Source organism: Salvelinus fontinalis, chromosome 33 (genome assembly GCF_029448725.1).
Source record: "Salvelinus fontinalis isolate EN_2023a chromosome 33, ASM2944872v1, whole genome shotgun sequence".
In the NCBI taxonomy this organism is placed as follows: domain Eukaryota; kingdom Metazoa; phylum Chordata; class Actinopteri; order Salmoniformes; family Salmonidae; genus Salvelinus; species Salvelinus fontinalis.
Window position 1 is genome coordinate 1929352 of NC_074697.1, and position 18293 is coordinate 1947644.

Below are 18293 nucleotides of genomic sequence, written 5' to 3' on the forward strand. Positions count from 1 at the left end.
GGTGATAACCTCAAGTTGTTCGGCTTAAACCAGCTGCCAGTTAAGACTAGTTGATGAGCGTGAGAATCAGTTTCAGGGTGGAGTGAGTTTCAGTTAGACTGTATGGGGTCATGATACTGAACATGTATAAGGTAATGAGCAGCAAACCTTTGTTAAGCAACATTATGAAGAATACACATCTTGCAACTATTCTGTTTCTTGTTATAGATTTTAATAAAAATGATGTTTTAGGCAGGTTTGACAACTTATTTTTGACACCTATAGTGTTGATAAAATATTGCAGTAAATTCCTACCTTTTCCTGAAAAATGTTCATACCGCAGAGGACATTTAGAGGATTTGATAATCTTCTCTTCATTCTAATGAACGTGTATTCATTCATCCCTTCTAAAAGTCCCAACCCTGGTTCTGAAGCAGGGCCTAAAATATAAAACAGGTAGAACGGGTAGAATTTGCCATTGGCGGGTAAAGGCGTCAGCATGCTTCAGTTCGGCTGGTGCCTAGAATACATGTAGTCAGCATTAATCGAAGATAATTTAAGAAATCGGTCATTACATTGACGGTTTTTGCCGAGGAGATTTAAGTGCGTAATTTTACATCTAAGATGTTTGTTGCAGGATTCATGAAAACTAGTCTCTCACTGCATGACAAAATAGTTTTCACTCCCTACTGTTGACCAATCACCGACGTAGTGGTGTAGTCTTCGGCTTCCGCATTTGGCTTGCCTCAAGAAAAATGTGCCCGAACAGCCGGAAGAAAAAAAACTTACCGAAGTCCAAAACTTCATAATATATGCACAAATTCTTCCAAACTGTTTCGTCTGGGAAGAATGCGGACGCCGTATGAATGTCTAATTCACCAGCCATGTTGGCGGGTGGTCACGTACAGGGGGGCTCTACGGTGCAAGCATTTCATACAAATAGTCAAAAGTCAAATATGGGCACGTGCAAGTAGTGATTTATAGCAGAATAAATGGTGCAGTAGCTGTTTTTAAAGTATTTCTGCAATTTAGTTTCATATCTGGTAATGCACAAAGCAATATGAATCCTAACGTCATAGCTAACCCACCTCTCACAGCAACACTTCCTGTTGGAGATCTGTGTGCACCGTGAGTGAAGTGCTGAGATATTTGTTTTTAGAAGTAATGCGCATAATACAAATACAAAAATTGGTCTAACTACTGAAAGTGAGAGACTGGCCGTGTTTCTTGGATATTTACATTGTTTTGTTCACCACTGTTTCAATGTTTGAGTTTGCTTCCACCGCTAGCGAAGTCGTCGCCCTCTCCTAGTGAGATTCTCACAAGTGGAGGAGTCGACTCCCAAAAGATTAGATTCCGACTCCTTGCGCCCGTCGACTGCCAGTGTCGACTCACATTTCTGTGTCAAGCGTCGAACCGTGTATCGGTAATCAAAAAATGTAGGTGTGTTATTAAATAGGCTAAATGCAATTCTGTATTTAGTCATTTCTTGCGAAAAGTTAACTAAATTAGTCTATCAATGAGTAAACAGAGCTGGTCTACAAGCAACAGACCGAAAACTGAACACACACACACGAGCGTTTTTCATAGCTAAGAGGATGAGAGCCAGCGAGGGAGAGAGGGGATCGGGGCAGACAGTCGGAAACGTGCTCATAGGCTATATCTTGGTAATCTGTATATCTCGCAAAGTCTGGTCTAGCAATGCCTCGTAAATACACCAAAAGTATATATTAGGCTATCAATGATTATGTGGCTAAGCTATGTTTCATAGTGCTAGTGAATTGATGTCGAACATCACCAAATACACCAGTTTAAAATTAGGCCTAAATGTGCAATAAAAAGTATTGTCTATAATTTATTTAATGAAACCCTGGCTGGCTGTTGATGTCCAAGGTCAAGGCTTTCCAACCCTGTTCCGGGAGAGCTACACTCGTGTAGGTTTTCGCTCCAACCACAGTTGTAACTAACCTAATTGAGTTTATCAACCAGCTAATTAGTATAATCAGATGCACTAGATTAGGGTTGGAGTGAAAACCTATAGGGATGGTAGTTATCCACGAACAGGGTTGCAGAGCCCTGTCCTAGGCAATAGATCGCAAAGCTAGGCATCCACGCGAAACTTTTTCAATATCTCAAGTGCAAATACGGTTCAGCAGTTCAAATCAGCGCGGGGGGGGCATTGTTATTAAGAATGACGCCTACCATGGATTGCTAAAATAATGATTATGATCACACTTCGTAAATTGAAATATTATGGGGATATCTATACATTTGGCAGCCAAGCACGAGTGTTCAGTGTAGCCTGTTTTCGTCTAGACATGACGTGGAAATTGCTTCACGCATACAATAAAAACCTACAGGCTTCCGTCACGAGTCAATTAAATAAAAAATAATTACAGGGGACAGTTTGGAAAAACGAATCCTGTGTGAATGGTCCTCTGGAATAACGCTCGATTGGATAATAATTACATAACCAACGTCTCTAGTAATACCCGTCCAATAGGGCCATATAACATGGCAAATCAGTTTAGAGTGCTCCGCATCATCCCATGGGATCTGTCAAGGCTGCACACAGCAGAATCACTCAAATATTCTACTTCCTACAGATCACCTTTAAACAAAATAGGCATTTTATAGGCTAAATTGATGAGCAAATGGACAGCATTATGTTCATGCCAGTCCTCTAGAATGCAGATGTAGTCTTCCTAGTAAGACTGCCATAATAACGTGGTGTGTACGTATCCGTTTCAGCGTGTCCAGCAAGAGTCAACTCCTTGGACTCCAACCACAGGTGTTGGGAGTCGATTCCAAAAATCCTGGAGTCGTGCACCACTAAGGCACACGTGATTACTTGAGCGACCCCGTTACCAAGGTAACCTTAAAGGGGCAGCTGAACATCTCCCACCTGTGACATTTTGGTTTTGAAAGACCGAGTCCACAAAATATTAAATTGAGCAATCGCTCACATTACTTCTTAATAGTAATACATTACTTATTTTAGAGAAACTAAAAAAGCTCACCCATATTGTTTAGTGTAATTAATGCAGGAAATATATTTTGTCAGTTAAAAAAACCTGAGTGGCTGGTAGACAAAAAGTTTGTTTTTGGCCTGAAGACATTCATAAGCCTCTGTTGCTCCACAATTTTCAGGATTAATGTGTATGTACTAGGAACACAGTTTCAAGCACAATTGTCCGTACCAGTACAACCCGGATCTGCCTTGAGAAGCCTAAGTCTCTGGTACAACCTATTTACCTGATAAAATAAGGGTTAAATAAAATGTATATCTACGATGCACTAACAAACGGCAGCAGTCTGTTTTCTAACGTTATTTTGACTAAATAAAATGAAAGTCATATTTAAGAAAATGTGTAACTGCTGGATCTACTCGGACATCTGTTAAGTTCTGCGTTGAGTCAAATGTTCAGTTATTTAAAATTATTTTCATGATTGTGTAGATCATCGGTCCTGATAGTAAGAATATTCAAACTTTGTGGACTTAGTGCACAGCGACACGTGGACTTCTCAGCCTACACATTCCAGAGCATGGTGCATTCAGACATGAGGTCAGTCCTCCGTTTCAGAATGACATTCTATTCAAACTAATGTCAGTCAAGGGGTTCCCCCCCAATGTAAGGCATAGGGACTTTGAACAGGCATACATTTAAAAAAAATGCTTGATATTGAAGCAAATGCAGGAAGACGGTGAAACATCTAAACAGAGATAGAAACCCACCAGGTGGTACAAGTAGGAAACTCCATATTCAAAAACTCATATCAGCTTTAAACAAAAAAAAATTTTTTTTTTTTATTTTAATGCAAAAAAAATAAATAAACTGTTTTCATCTGCATCAATGACCAATGTGACCGTCTCTATCTTACTATCAAGGGAAGGCACCTTTCTGATGAGACAAAGTGGAAAAAGACAAGTAACTGAAGAACGAAGTTGCCTTCCATTTATTGGTGAGTATTGTGAAACCCAGTAAAGGCATCAATCATGTCGGCAGAAACTGTATCCTTGCATTCAGACTGGTTAACTTCCTACTACAGGAGGAAAGCTATACAACAGCCTTTCAATATGGACCTGTGGACCTTTGTGTTTTTATATATATATATATATATATATATATATATATATATATATATATATATATATATATATATATATATATATATATATATATATATATATATATATATATATATATATATATATATATATATATGTGGTCCCGTGTGGCTCAGTTGGTAGAGCATGGCGCTTGCAACGCCAGGGTTGTGGGTTCAATTCCCACGGGGGGACCAGGATGAATATGTATGAACTTTCCAATTTGTAAGTCGCTCTGGATAAGAGCGTCTGCTAAATGACTTAAATGTAAATGTAAATGTAATATAGGTGATGTACTGAGGTGAGTGAATACCTTTGAAATACTAATCACCCATGCCATGATACTACTAAATCATTTTATTTTTTATTCATCCACTTATACAAAGATACACTGCTCAAAAAAATAAAGGGAACACTAAAATAACACATCCTAGATCTGAATGAATTAAATATTCTTAAATACTTTTTTTCTTTACATAGTTGAATGTACTGACAACAAAAATCACACAAAAATGATCAATGGAAATCAAATTTATCAACCCATGGAGGTCTGGATTTGGAGTCACACTCAAAATTAAAGTGGAAAACCACACTACAGGCTGATCCAACTTTGATGTAATGTCCTTAAAACAAGTCAAAATGAGGCTCAGTAGTGTGTGTGGCCTCCACGTGCCTGTATGACCTCCCTACAACGCCTGGGCATGCTCCTGATGAGGTGGCGGATGGTCTCCTGAGGGATCTCCTCCCAGACCTGGACTAAAGCATCCTCCAACTACTGGACAGTCTGTGGTGCAACGTGGCGTTGGTGGATGGAGCGAGACATGTCCCAGATGTGCTCAATTGGATTCATGTCTGGGGAACGGGCGGGCCAGTCCATAGCATCAATGCCTTCCTCTTGCAGGAACTGCTGACACACTCCAGCCACATGAGGTCTAGCATTGTCTTGCATTAGGAGGAACCCAGGGCCAACCGCACCAGCATATGGTCTCACAAGGGGTCTGAGGATCTCATCTCGGTACCTAATGGCAGTCAGGCTATCTCTGGCGAGCACATGGAGGGCTGTGCGGCCCCCCAAAGAAATTCCACCCCACACCATGACTGACCCACCGCCAAACCGGTCATGCTGGAGGATGTTGCAGGCAGCAGAACGTTCTCCACGGCGTCTCCAGACTCTGGAGGTGGAAAGTTTGAAGTTCCTCGGTGTACACATCACGGACAAACTGAATTGGTCCACCCACACAGACAGCGTTGTGAAGAAGGCGCAGCAGCGCCTCTTCAACATCAGGAGGCTGAAGAAATTTGGCTTGTCACCTAAAATCCTCACAAACTTTTACAGATGCACAATCGAGAGCATCCTGTCGGGCTGTATCACCGCCTGGTACGGCAACTGCTCCGCCCACAACCGTAAGGTTCTCCAGAGGGTAGTGAGGTCTGCAGAACGCATCACCGGGGGCAAACTACCTGCCCTCCAGGACACCTACACCACCCGATGTCACAGGAAGGCCATAAAGATCATCAAGGACAACAACCACCCAAGCCACTGCCTGTTCACCCCACTATCATCCAGAAGGCGAGGTCAGTACAGGTGCATCAAAGCAGGGACCGAGAGACTGAAAAACAGCTTCTATCTCAAGGCCATCAGACTGTTAAACAGCCACCACTAACATTTAGTGGCCGCTGCCAACATACTGACTCAACTCCAGCCACTTTAATAATGGGAATTGATGGAAATTATGTAAAAATGTACCACTAGCCACTTTAAACAATGCCACTTAATATAATGTTTACATACCCTACATTACTCATCTCGTATGTATATACTGTACTCTATATCCTCTACTGCATCTTGCCATCTTTATGTAATACATGTACCACTAGCCACTTTAAACTATGCCACTTCATGTTAACATACCCTACAGTACTCATCTCATATGTATATACCGTACTCTATACCATCTACTGTATCTTGCCTATGCCGTTCTGTACCACCACTCGTTCATATATCTTTATGTACATATTTATCCCTTTACACTTGTGTGTATAAGGTAGTAGTTGTGGAATTGTTAGGTTAGATTACTTGTTGGTTATTACTTCATTGTCGGAACTAGAAGCACAAGCATTTCGCTACACTCGCATTAACATCTGCTAACCATGTGTATGTGACAAATAAAATTTGATTTGATTTGTCACATCTGTCACATGTGCTCAGTGTGAACCTGTTTTCATCTGTGAAGAGCACAGGGCGCCAGTGGCGAATTTGCCAATCTTGGTGTTCTCTGGCAAATGCCAAACGTCCTGCACGGTGTTGGGCTGTAAGCACAACCCCACCTGTGGACGTCGGGCCCTCATACCACCCTCATGGAGTCTGTTTCTGACCGTTTGAGCAGACACCTGCACATTTGTGGCCTGCTGGAGGTCATTTTGCAGGGCTCTGGCAGTGCATCTCCTTGCACAAAGGCGGAGGTAGCGGTCCTGCTGCTGGGTTGTTGCCCTCTTACGGCCTCCTCCACGTCTCCAGATGTACTGGCCTGTCTCCTGGTAGCGCCTCCATGCTCTGGACACTACGCTGACAGACACAGCAAACCTTCTTGCCACAACTCGCATTGATGTGCCATCCTGGATGAACTGCACTACCTGAGCCACTTGTGTGGGTTGTAGACTCCGTCTCATGCTACCACTAGAGTGAGAGCACCGCCAGCATTCAAAAGTGACCAAAACATCAGCCAGGAAAGCATAGGAACTGAGAAGTGGTCTGTGGTCACCACCTGCAGAACCACACCTTTATTGGGGGGTGTCTTGCTAATTGCCTATAGTTTCCACCTGTTGTCTATTCCATTTGCACAACAGCATGTGAAATTTATTGTCAATCAGTGTAGCTTCCTAAGTGGACAGTTTGATTTCACAGAAGTGTGATTGACTTGGAGTTACATTGTGTTGTTTAAGTGTTCCCTTTATTTTTTTGAGCAGTGTATATAGGTGATGTACTGAGGTGAGTGAATACCTTTGAAATACTAATCACCCATGCCATGATACAACTAAATCCTTTATTTTTATTGGTCCACCTATTCAAAGATACTTTGTTGCATTTGTGTTGAGGAAAAGTGTATGCATATGTATACGAATACTTATAAAACCTGCAATTTTAATAACAGCTAAAAAAACAAAACAATAAAACAGACAACCAAGGCACAAAACCTCTGGATAAAAGTCTGCTTCCTAAGAGATGGTGAGGTACTACGGTGAGACAGAACACCCAGACTGGTGTGTTTAATTGGGACCCTGTTGTCTGCGGTGTGTTTCATTGGGTCCCCTGTAGTGGGTGTTACCTGTACGTGGGCGGTGGCAGCTCCCTCGGTCTCCCTGGCGTCCACTCCTCCTCCATTGTTCAGTCCTCCTGGTTTAGTCAGCTCCTTCACTTTATCTCCCCATTCTGAAGAACAGACCAATCAACAAAAAAAAATCAGGGACAATACACACTTAGGCTACACCAGCAATGTACAGATAGATATAACCTAGCTCTGTGCCAAATACTTATACCTAGATCACTTGACCTAAATAGGAAAAACTGTAGGACTATCCCTTGTTAAAGGACAGGTTATTACCCTAGTCATTCCACATCTAGACAAAAGGTGAATCTCAATTGTATTCCTTGATTCCTCGCATCTGCTTTCCCCACTTTCTCAAAGTGCATTGGGAGGAGAAGGTTTGAGGGGAGGAACCCCCCCCAAAAAATGATCTTCTCCAATGCATTTTGAGGAGGTTCGAGGAAAGCGGATATGAGGAATCAAAGAAGACAATTGAGATTCAGCCCAAAGCGGGACAGTTGGAGAAGACAGAAGATGGCAGTCAGATGTTTACCTGGACAGAGTGTGTCTGCGTCCAGCATGCCTCCCTCCCTATACCCCTCCAGCTCCTCCATCTTCACTTTGCTCCAGGGGATGTAGGTGACGCCTCGCTCCACGTCCCAGAACTTCTTATGGGTCGACTTTATACCCTTGTTCAAGGCCCACGCAATCTACATACAAATACAATATTTTACTTAACCCAATGTAAACAGTATAACTTTAGTCCGTCCCCTCGCGCCCGTGTCCAGGGACCCTCTGCACACAACAACGGTCACCCACAAAGCATCGTTACCCATCGCTCCCCAAAAGCCGCGGCCCTTGCAGAGCAAAGGGAACCACTACTCCAAGGTCTCAAAGGGAGTGACGTAACCGATTGAAATGCTATTAGCGCGCACCACTGCTAACTAGCTAGCCATTTCACATCCGTTACACTAAGCATAAAGTGTTTTAAATAACTGTATGTGCTGCCTTTAGTGTTGCATGGTTATACCGAAACTTTGGTACTTTTTCGTGATACGAGAATATGAAAAACTGTTCGGTACTAGAAGTTTTTACTTTCGGTACTTCGGTCAAATGTGTCTCACGTCATATACGGATTGAGAGGGTTGAGTCTGTCTACTAATTTGTCTGAATCTTCAAGGGGGCAGCAGTAAGCTAGCCAGGCTACTTGTCTTCTCAAGGGGGCAGCAGTAAGCTAGCCAGGCTACTTGTCTTCTCAAGGGGGCAGCAGTAAGCTAGCCAGGCTACTTGTCTTCTCAAGGGGGCAGCAGTAAGCTAGCCAGGCTACTTGTCTTCTCAAGGGGGCAGCAGTAAGCTAGCCAGGCTACTTGTCTTCTCAAGGGGGCAGCAGTAAGCTAGCCAGGCTACTTGTCTTCAAGGGAGCAGCAGTAAGCTAGCCAGGCTACTTGTCTTCTCAAGGGAGCAGCAGTAAGCTAGCCAGGCTACTTGTCTTCTCAAGGGAGCAGCAGTAAGCTAGCCAGGCTACTTGTCTTCTCAAGGGAGCAGCAGTAAGCTAGCCAGGCTACTTGTCTTCTCAAGGGAGCAGCAGTAAGCTAGCCAGGCTACTTGTCTTCTCAAGGGAGCAGCAGTAAGCTAGCCAGGCTACTTGTCTTCTCAAGGGAGCAGCAGTAAGCTAGCCAGGCTACTTGTCTTCTCAAGGGAGCAGCAGTAAGCTAGCCAGGCTACTTGTCTTCTCAAGGGGGCAGTAGTAAGCTAGCCAGGCTACTTGTCTTCTCAAGGGAGCAGCAGTAAGCTAGCCAGGCTACTTGTCTTCTCAAGGGAGCAGTAGTAAGCTAGCCAGGCTACTTGTCCTCAAGGGGGCAGTAGTAAGCTAGCCAGGCTACTTGTCCTCAAGGGAGCAGCAGTAAGCTAGCCAGGCTACTTGTCCTCAAGGGAGCAGCAGTAAGCTAGCCAGGCTACCTATGCTTGTGAATGCAGCTGACAAAGCAAGAGCCACTTTTGAGAAGCACACATGGGAGAGAACAATGCAGACAACATGGCTTCTAACGAAAACATAATGCGTCCACACCTGCAGCTTGTTGACAAAACTGGCTCCAGAAGCGACCTATGGGAATACTTTGCTGACAGCAGGGGCTAGCCCACCGAAACAACTAAGCAAAATATATTGTTACAAAGCATTGCAAGGGAGGTTTAGTTCCAAAATGACAAATTCACGATAATCGAGAATTTCAATAACCATTTCTCTACGGCTGGCCATGCTTTCCACCTGGCTACCCCAACCCCGGCCAACAGCCCTGCACCCCCCCCCCCCACTTCTCCTTCACCCAAATCCAGACAGCTGATGTTCTGAAAGAGCTGCAAAATCTGGATCCCTACAAAAATCAGCTAGGCTAGACAATCTGGACCCTCTCATCCTAAAATTATCCACCGCCTTTGTTGCAACCCCTATTACGAGTCTGTTCAACCTCTCGTATCGTCTGAGATTCCAAAAGATTGGAAAGCGGCCGCGGTCATTCCCCTCTTCAATGGGAGACACTCTAACCACAAACTGTTACAGACCTATATCCATCTTACCCTGCCTTTCTAAGGTCTTCGAAAGCCAAGTTAATAAAAAGATCCCCGACCATTTCGAATCCCACCGTACCTTCTCCGCTATGCAATCGGTTTCCGAGCTGGTCATGGGTGTACCTCAGCCACTTAGGTCCTAAATGCTCAAGTTCCTAAATGATATCATAACCGCCATCGATAAAAGACAGTACTGTGCAGCCGTCTTCATCAACCTGGCCAAGGCTTTCGACTCTATCAATCACCACATCCTCATCGGCAGACTCAACAGCCTTGGTTTCTCTAATGACTGCCTCGCCTGGTTCACCAACTCCTTCTCAGACAGAGTTCAGTGTGTTAAATCGGAGGGTCTGTTGTCCGGACCTCTGGCAATCTCTATATGGGTGCTACAGGGTTCAATTCTCAGGCCGACTCTTTTCTCTGTATACATCAATGATGTCTCTCTTGCTGCAGGTGATTCTCTGATCCACCTCTACGCAGACGACACCATTCTGGCCCTTCTTTGGACACTGTGTTAACAAACCTCCAGACGAGCTTCAACACCATACAACACTCCTTCCATGGCCTCCAACTGCTCTTAAATACAAGTAAAACTAACTGTATGCTCTTCAACCGATCGCTGCCCGCACCTGCCCGACCTAGCATCACTACTCTGGACGGTTCTGACATTGAATATGTGGACAACTACAAATACCTAGGTGTCTGGTTAGACTGTAAACTCTCCTTCCAGACTCCTATTAAACATCTCCAATCCAAAGTTAAATGTAGAATCGGCTTCCTATTTCACAACAAAGCATCCTTCACTCATGCTGCCAAACATACCCTCGTAAAACTGACTATCCTACCGATCCTTAGACTTCGGCGATGTCATTTACAAAATAGCCCCCAACACTCTACTCAGCAAACTGGATGCAGTTTATCACAGTGCCATTTGTTTTATCACCAAAGCACCATATACCACCCACCACTGCGACCTGTATGCTCTCGTTGGCTGGCCCTCGCTACATATTCGTCACCAAACCCACTGGCTCCAGGTCATTTGTCTTTGCTAGATAAAGCTCTGCCTTATCTCAGCTCACTGGTCTCCATAGCAACACCCACCCTTAGCACGCGCTCCAGCAGATATATTTCACTGGTCATCCCCAAAGCCCAAACCTAATTTGGCCGCCTATCCTTCCAGTTCTCTGCTGCCAATGACTGGAACAAACTGCAAAAACCACAAGTTGGAGACATACATCTCCCCCACTAACTTTAAGCATCAGCTATCTGAGCAGCTGCAGCTGTACACATCCCATCCAACTACGTACCTCATCCCCATAATTGTTTTTCTGCTCTTTTGCACACCAGTATTTCTACTTGCACATCCTCATCTATCACTCCAGTGTTAATTTGCTAAATTGTAATTACTTCGCCACTATGGTTTATTTATTGCCTTACCTCCTTACTTCATTTGCACACACTGTATATAGACCTTCTCTATTGTATTATTGACTGTATGTTTGTTTTACTCCATGTGTAACTCTGTGTTGTTGTATGTGTCGAACTGCTTTGCTTTATCTTGGCCAGGTCGCAGTTGTAAATGAGAACTTGTTCTCAACTGGTCTACCTGGTTAAATAAATAATAATAAATTCAGCAAAGAAAAAGAAACAACCCTTTATCAGGACCCCGTCTTTCACAGATACTTGGGTTTTTACGAATAAACTTCACAGATCTTCATTGTAAAGGGTTTAAACACCGTTTCCCATGCTTGTTCAATGAACCATAAACAATTAATGAACACGCACCTGTGGCCACGCAGTCGTACGGGATTCTTTTCTCCTAAAATGTTGACAATCCCCAATTTAGTTTAAGCGTTACACCCTACCTAAAAAAAAGGCAGATTTTGTCTTCTGAGAAAATGTGACCGTGATCAAATTTGGTTTATAGTCACACGTCGGGTGGCTAAGCTATCTAGGCCTTTTAAATCCAAAATGATTGACTGAAATTAATCAAAAATAACAGTGATGACCTACTGCATGAGTATTTTTTCCATTACAGATGTAAAGGCCCACACCATGGAACTCCGCATCGAGCCAGCTCATGCAGTTGTCTCTGGGTAAAAAGGTTTGAATGTTTTCATGGGAAAAGGAGTTTTATTTTACCTTTATTAAACTAGGCAAGTCAGTTAAGAACAAATTCTCATTTACAATGACGGCCTAGGAACAGTGGGTTAACTGCCTTGTTCAGGGGGCAGAACAACAGATTTTTACCATGTCAGCTCGGGGATTTGAACTTGCAACCTTTCGGTTACTAGTCCAAATGCTCTAACCACTAGGCTACCCTGCCACCCCAAATCATATGACCCAAAGAAGAAGAAAATATCTAGTCACATCATAGCACGGGCCCGACAGTTTCTTTTTAACCCGATTCATTACGGTCATACGCTATTAATAACTCTGGTCCGGGAGGTGGTTGGCCTACTACCAGATCAGGAAAACCCCAAGGAAAACCATTCCCCCCCAACACTCTGGGACCTATGGTGCCACTTCTGAGATGACCACACAATGTTACAAATGGAAAAACATCTCCTGTTCGTATTATCTACATTTGACGTGTTTTAGGTGGTGGGGATGGGCTAGTGTAGTTTTACGTGGCTCAGTGCAGCCAGAAGTTACTGCAACAATTCAGAATATAAACAGGCTGGTAGTGCAATTTCAGGTAAAAACCTCAATAAAACAAGTCTGAAATATTACGAAAATGGCCACACATTCACAAAAGAATTGCTCTGCCATTACCCTTTACAGTGCATTCGGAAAGTATTCTTTTCCCACAGTTACGTTGCAGCCTTATTCTAAAATGAATTAAATTGCCCCCCCCTCCCTTAATATACACACAACACCCCATAATCACAAAGCAAAAACAGGTTTACTTATTCTTTGCTACATTATTACAAATTTTAAAAAATGACATTTACATAAGTATTCAGAACCTTTACTCAGTACTTTGTTGAAGCACCTTTGGCAGCGATTACAGCCTGGAGTCTTCTTGGGTATGACGCTATAAGCTTGGCACACTTGTATTTGGGAAGTTTCTCCCATTCTTCTCTGCAGATCCTCTCAAGCTCTGTCAGGTTGGATGGGGAGCGTCGCTGCACAGATATTTTCAGGTCTCTCCAGAGATGTTCGATCGTTCAAGTCCATAGCTCTGACTGGGCCACTGAAGGACATTCAGAGACTTGTCCCAAAGCCACTAATGCAATGTCTTGGCTGTGATTTAAAGCTAAATCAATTCTGCAGTAGCTGTTTTCAAAGTATTTCTGTCATTTTGTTTCATACAGTGGGGCAAAAAAATATTTAGTCAGCCACCAATTGTGCAAGTTCTCCCACTTAAAAAGATGAGGCCTGTAATTTTCATCATAGGTACACTTCAACTATGACAGACAAAATGAGAAGAAAAAAAATCCAGAAAATCACATTGTAGGATTTTTTATGAATTTATTTGCAAATGGTGGAAAATAAGTATTTGGTCACCTACAAACAAGCAAGATTTCTGGCTCTCACAGACCTGTAACTTCTTCTTTAAGAGGCTCCTCTGTCCTCCAATCGTTACCTGTATTAATGGCACCTGTTTGAACTTGTTATCAGTATAAAAGACACCTGTCCACAACCTCAAACAGTCACACTCCAAACTCCACTATGGCCAAGACCAAAGAGCTGTCAAAGGACACCAGAAACAAAATTGTAGACCTGCACCAGGCTGGGAAGACTGAATCTGCAATAGGTAAGCAGCTTGGTTTGAAGAAATCAACTGTGGGAGCAATTATTAGGAAATGGAAGACATACAAGACCACTGATAATCTCCCTCGATCTGGGGCTCCACGCAAGATCTCACCCTGTGGGGTCAAAATGATCACAAGAACGGTGAGCAAAAATCCCAGAACCACACGGGGGGACCTAGTGAATGACCTGCAGAGAGCTGGGACCAAAGTAACAAAGCCTACCATCAGTAACACACTACGCCGCCAGGGACTCAAATCCTGCAGTGCCAGACGTGTCCCCCTGCTTAACCTGCTTAAGCCAGTACATATCCAGGCCCGTCTGAACTTTGCTAGAGAGCATTTGGATGATCCAGAAGAAGATTGGGAGAATGTAATATGGACAGATGAAACCAAAATATAACTTTTTGGTAAAAACTCAACTCGTCGTGTTTGGAGGACAAAGAATGCTGAGTTGCATCCAAAGATCACCATACCTACTGTGAAGCATGGGGGTGGAAACATCATGCTTTGGGGCTGTTTTTCTGCAAAGGGACAAGGACGACTGATCCGTGTAAAGGAAAGAATGAATGGGGCCATGTATCGTGAGATTTTGAGTGAAAACCTCCTTCCATCAGCAAGGGCATTGAAGATGAAACGTGGCTGGGTCTTTCAGCATGACAATGATCCCAAACACACCGCCCGGGCAACGAAGGAGTGGCTTCGTAAGAAGCATTTCAAGGTCCTGGAGTGGCCTGGCCAGTCTCCAGATCTCAAACCCATAGAAAATCTTTGGAGGGAGTTGAAAGTCCGTGATGCCCAGCAACAGCCCCAAAACATCACTGCCCTAGAGGAGATCTGCATGGAGGAATGGACCAAAATACCAGCAACAGTGTGTGAAAACCTTGTGAAGACTTACAGAAAACGTTTGACCTCTGTCATTGCCAACAAAGGGTATAAAATAAAGTATTGAGATAAACTTTTGTTATTGACCAAATACTTATTTTCCACCATAATTTCCAAATAAATTCATTAAAAATCCTACAATTTGATTTTCTGGATTTCTTTTCCCTCATTTTGTCTGTCATAGTTGAAGTGTACCTATGACGAAAATTACAGGCCTCTCATCTTTTTAAGTGGGAGAACATGCACAATTGGTGACTGACTAAATACTTTTTTGCCCCACTGTATCTGGTAATGCACAAAGAAATATGAATCCTAACGTTATAGCTAACCCACCTCTCACAGCAACACTTCCTGTGAGTGAGGTGCTGAGAGATGTGTTTTTAGAAGCAATGCGCACAGGCATAAACGTTGGTGTAACTACTAAAAGTGAGACTTTATCCTTGTGTTTCTTGGATATATACATTGTTATGTTCACAAGGTAAGTCTCTTTTTTTACAAATGTTTGAGTTTGCTTCCACTACGAGCTAAGAGAAGAGATGTCCTCACCGTCTACTCATGAGATTCTCATGGGCACACTTGAAGAATGAACACGCCTCATCTGTGATATTTTGGTTTAAACCTCTAAGGGATCGATGTGTCGTCCCCCCGCGGGACGGTTGAGCGAATGTAGGCTAATTTGATTAGCATGAGGTTGTAAGTAACAAAAAATAAATCCCAGGACATAGACATATCTGATATGGGCAGAAAGCTTACATTCTTGTGAATCTAACTGCACTGTCCAATTTACAGTAGCTTTTACAGTGAAAGAATACAATGCTAGAACTTCGTAAATGTATTAATAAACCAATTAGGCACATTTGGGCAGTCTTGATACAACATTTGACAGATATACAATGGTTCAGTCTAAAACTTTGCACATACCTGCAGCCATCTAGTGGCCAAATCCCAAATTGCACCTGGGCTGGAATAATACATTATGGCCTTTCTCTTGCATTTCAAAGATGGTACACACAAAAAAAACATGTTTTTGTATTATCTTTTACAAGATTCAATAATGTTATGTTCTCCTACATTCATTTCACATTTCCACAAACATCAAAGTGTTTCCTTTCAAATGGTACCAAGAATATGCATATCCTTGCTTCAGAGCCTGATCTACAGGCAGCTAGATTTGTGTACGCCAGGCGAAATTTGGAAAAAAGGGGTCCGATCCTTTAGGAGGGTTTTAAAGACTCGGGACAAAAAAAATATGACATTTAATTGAGCAATATACCACATTACTTCTTAATAGTAATACATTCCTTGTTTTAGAAACATTACTAAGCATGCTCATGATTTTTGGTGTAATTAAATGCGGGAAAAATATTTTGCCTGGTAAAAAACCTGAATGACTGGTAGAATGTATCTGTCACAGCAGATGGTAGACAATTATTATTATTTACTTTTATAAAAAAAAAAATTGTATTATGCCTCTGCCCATCCACTCTGACTCCGAGCAGAGCAGGCCGGCCATTGCCCTAGCGATGGCCACACAGACAGAAGAGACCACTTTTGAGGTCTGGTAACAATCGTGGACATTTTTGGGGGGGTGTGTAGTTGTCCTTTAATTCACCTAGCAAGAGACTAGCAGCTATTGGTGTTTTTGTACTGTACAATGTAGGCTACATGTGATGGCAGAGTTTGCAACAACAAAAAAATGACACTCAATTGATAAAATCATCATGATATCATTCTGCCAGGTATCATTCTGCCTACTTAAATCAACATTTAAAATCGGGAAGGGTTTGTGGGAAAGCCTCTAGAAATGTTCATTCAAAACACAGCATGATGACTGAAATACACATCAAAGATTCAACAACGACTTCAGACCAAACTTTTTTGAATACCTGGTTTGCATAACCCATTGCTGTTTGAATAAATCTAGATAATAAAATGTAAAAAAAATAAAATAAATTGTGAGTCAAAAACTAAAAATGTGACCAGCTACATTTTTCTTTCTCCCACTGGCAGTCTAGCGACCGATAAAAACAAATAAAATGCGTAGCACTGCAAAGTCAAATGGTCGCAAATGGAAGTGTTTTGGTTGCAGTTTTGAACATGGAACAATCTCCTTAGGTGTTTTTTTTATTTTTAAAATGTATTTTTAAAAAAGAGCCAGAGGCCCCATATTTACCAGGTCTACATTGTAAATCAGCATGTTATTTGATAAACTGGCCTGGCCACAAAAAATTAAATAGTTGGTTTAACATACATAAAGAAATCAACAAGTACCTTGATGGTCTTCTGGTTGACCTTGAAGCTTCCTCTGCCGAGTTTGTGTAGAGCTCTGTAGGCATCCTGCCTGTGAACCATCACTATATAGGCACATCCACGAGGAGGGATCATCTGAAGGGGAGAAGGAACATGTTGGTATTACCTAAATTGTTCCAAGAGTATTTTTTTAGGGTTAATCCCCCCCCCCCCCCTCAGTTATACAGAGCACTCCCATGGCTATTCCTGATGGGCCCTGGTCAAAAGTAGTGCACTATAAAAAGGGATTAGGGTGCCAGTAAGTAGATAAGTGTCAGCTTCATACTTACATTGATGGAGTCTATCTGCCCAAACTCCTCTAGTAAACACATGACGTCCTGCTGAGAAGTCTTCTTGTCTAGCTGGCCCACCCACAGAGTCGTGGTGCAAACTACACAACGAGGGAAACGTTCAATATGGGGTCTGGTCAAATGTAGAAGGGAATAGGGAGCCAATTGGGACACAGTTCCTCGTGTATCTGACAGTACGTACCACCGAGTGTCTGGCTCTTGATGCTGGGCAGACCTTTCTGTCTACGTTCTTTGTCCTTCTCTCTCTCCTTCCTCTCCTGCGAGCGGGAGCGCGGGGAGTTCCAGCGACTTTCCCTGGAACGAGACCCGGAGCGTTGGGAGGAGTGTCGGGGCTTCCGCGAGCGAGAGCTTGACCTGGACCTCTTTCTCCTGGGAGAACTGGAGAGAGAACAAGTGCATTTTAAAATCGCAACATACTTCACAGTAAAATAGGTAAAAGCAAACGGATATAAAATAAATAAAGGATTATTCAAATAACAGTACAATCATGGACTAAAAGCTAAAAAGGTGGGAACGGGCAGGGTTCTGTTACAGAGGATTTGTTCATCCTGAACAAAACTTTACAGGGTTTTAAAAAGTGTCCTCAACAAAAACCAACTAATATCAACCACGGTTCCAGCTTCTTACCGAGAGCCGGACCTGGAGCGTGACCTCCTGCCGTGTCCGCGCTGTCTCCCCTCCCTACCATCCCTCCTCCCAGACGGATCTTCCCTTTCTCTGGGGTTTCCCTGGTCCTGGTTCTGCTGGGCAGAGTGCTGGCTCTGACTGTAGCCCTTGTTCGGATCAGGGTTTCCTCCACCAGGTGTCTGCTGCCTCCCAGGCTGGCCCATCATGTGGCCCTGAAATTGCTGCTCCGTGTTAGGCGGCGTTTGACCAGGAAACTGGCCACCGTAAACGTTTCCCGGAACGAGGGAATCCAACTCTTCTTTCTTCACTTCTTCTGGTTCGTCGTCGTAATCAAACCGGTCCAGGAGTTTCTGAAGACAGACCGTCATAACCACAACACCCTGATTTAGCGACACATCCATAACAACCACGACACATCCATAACAACCACGACACATCCATAACAACCACGACACATCCATAACAACCA

At 43.1% G+C, this 18293-nt stretch overlaps 1 protein-coding gene across 1 annotated transcript in view; it reads right to left on the minus strand.

Moving 5' to 3' along the window:
* LOC129831626 (SR-related and CTD-associated factor 4-like) overlaps window positions 1-18293 on the minus strand; it is a 57479-nt gene that overhangs the window by 16398 nt on the left and 22788 nt on the right. Inside the window, exons 7-12 of the mRNA XM_055894966.1 lie at window positions 17825-18174; window positions 17379-17575; window positions 17177-17277; window positions 16869-16982; window positions 7946-8102; window positions 7414-7517 (exon numbers count right to left, since the gene is read on the minus strand). Of these exons, the coding sequence (XP_055750941.1) occupies window positions 7414-7517; window positions 7946-8102; window positions 16869-16982; window positions 17177-17277; window positions 17379-17575; window positions 17825-18174 (1023 nt within the window). The remainder of the gene's footprint in view (window positions 1-7413; window positions 7518-7945; window positions 8103-16868; window positions 16983-17176; window positions 17278-17378; window positions 17576-17824; window positions 18175-18293) is intronic.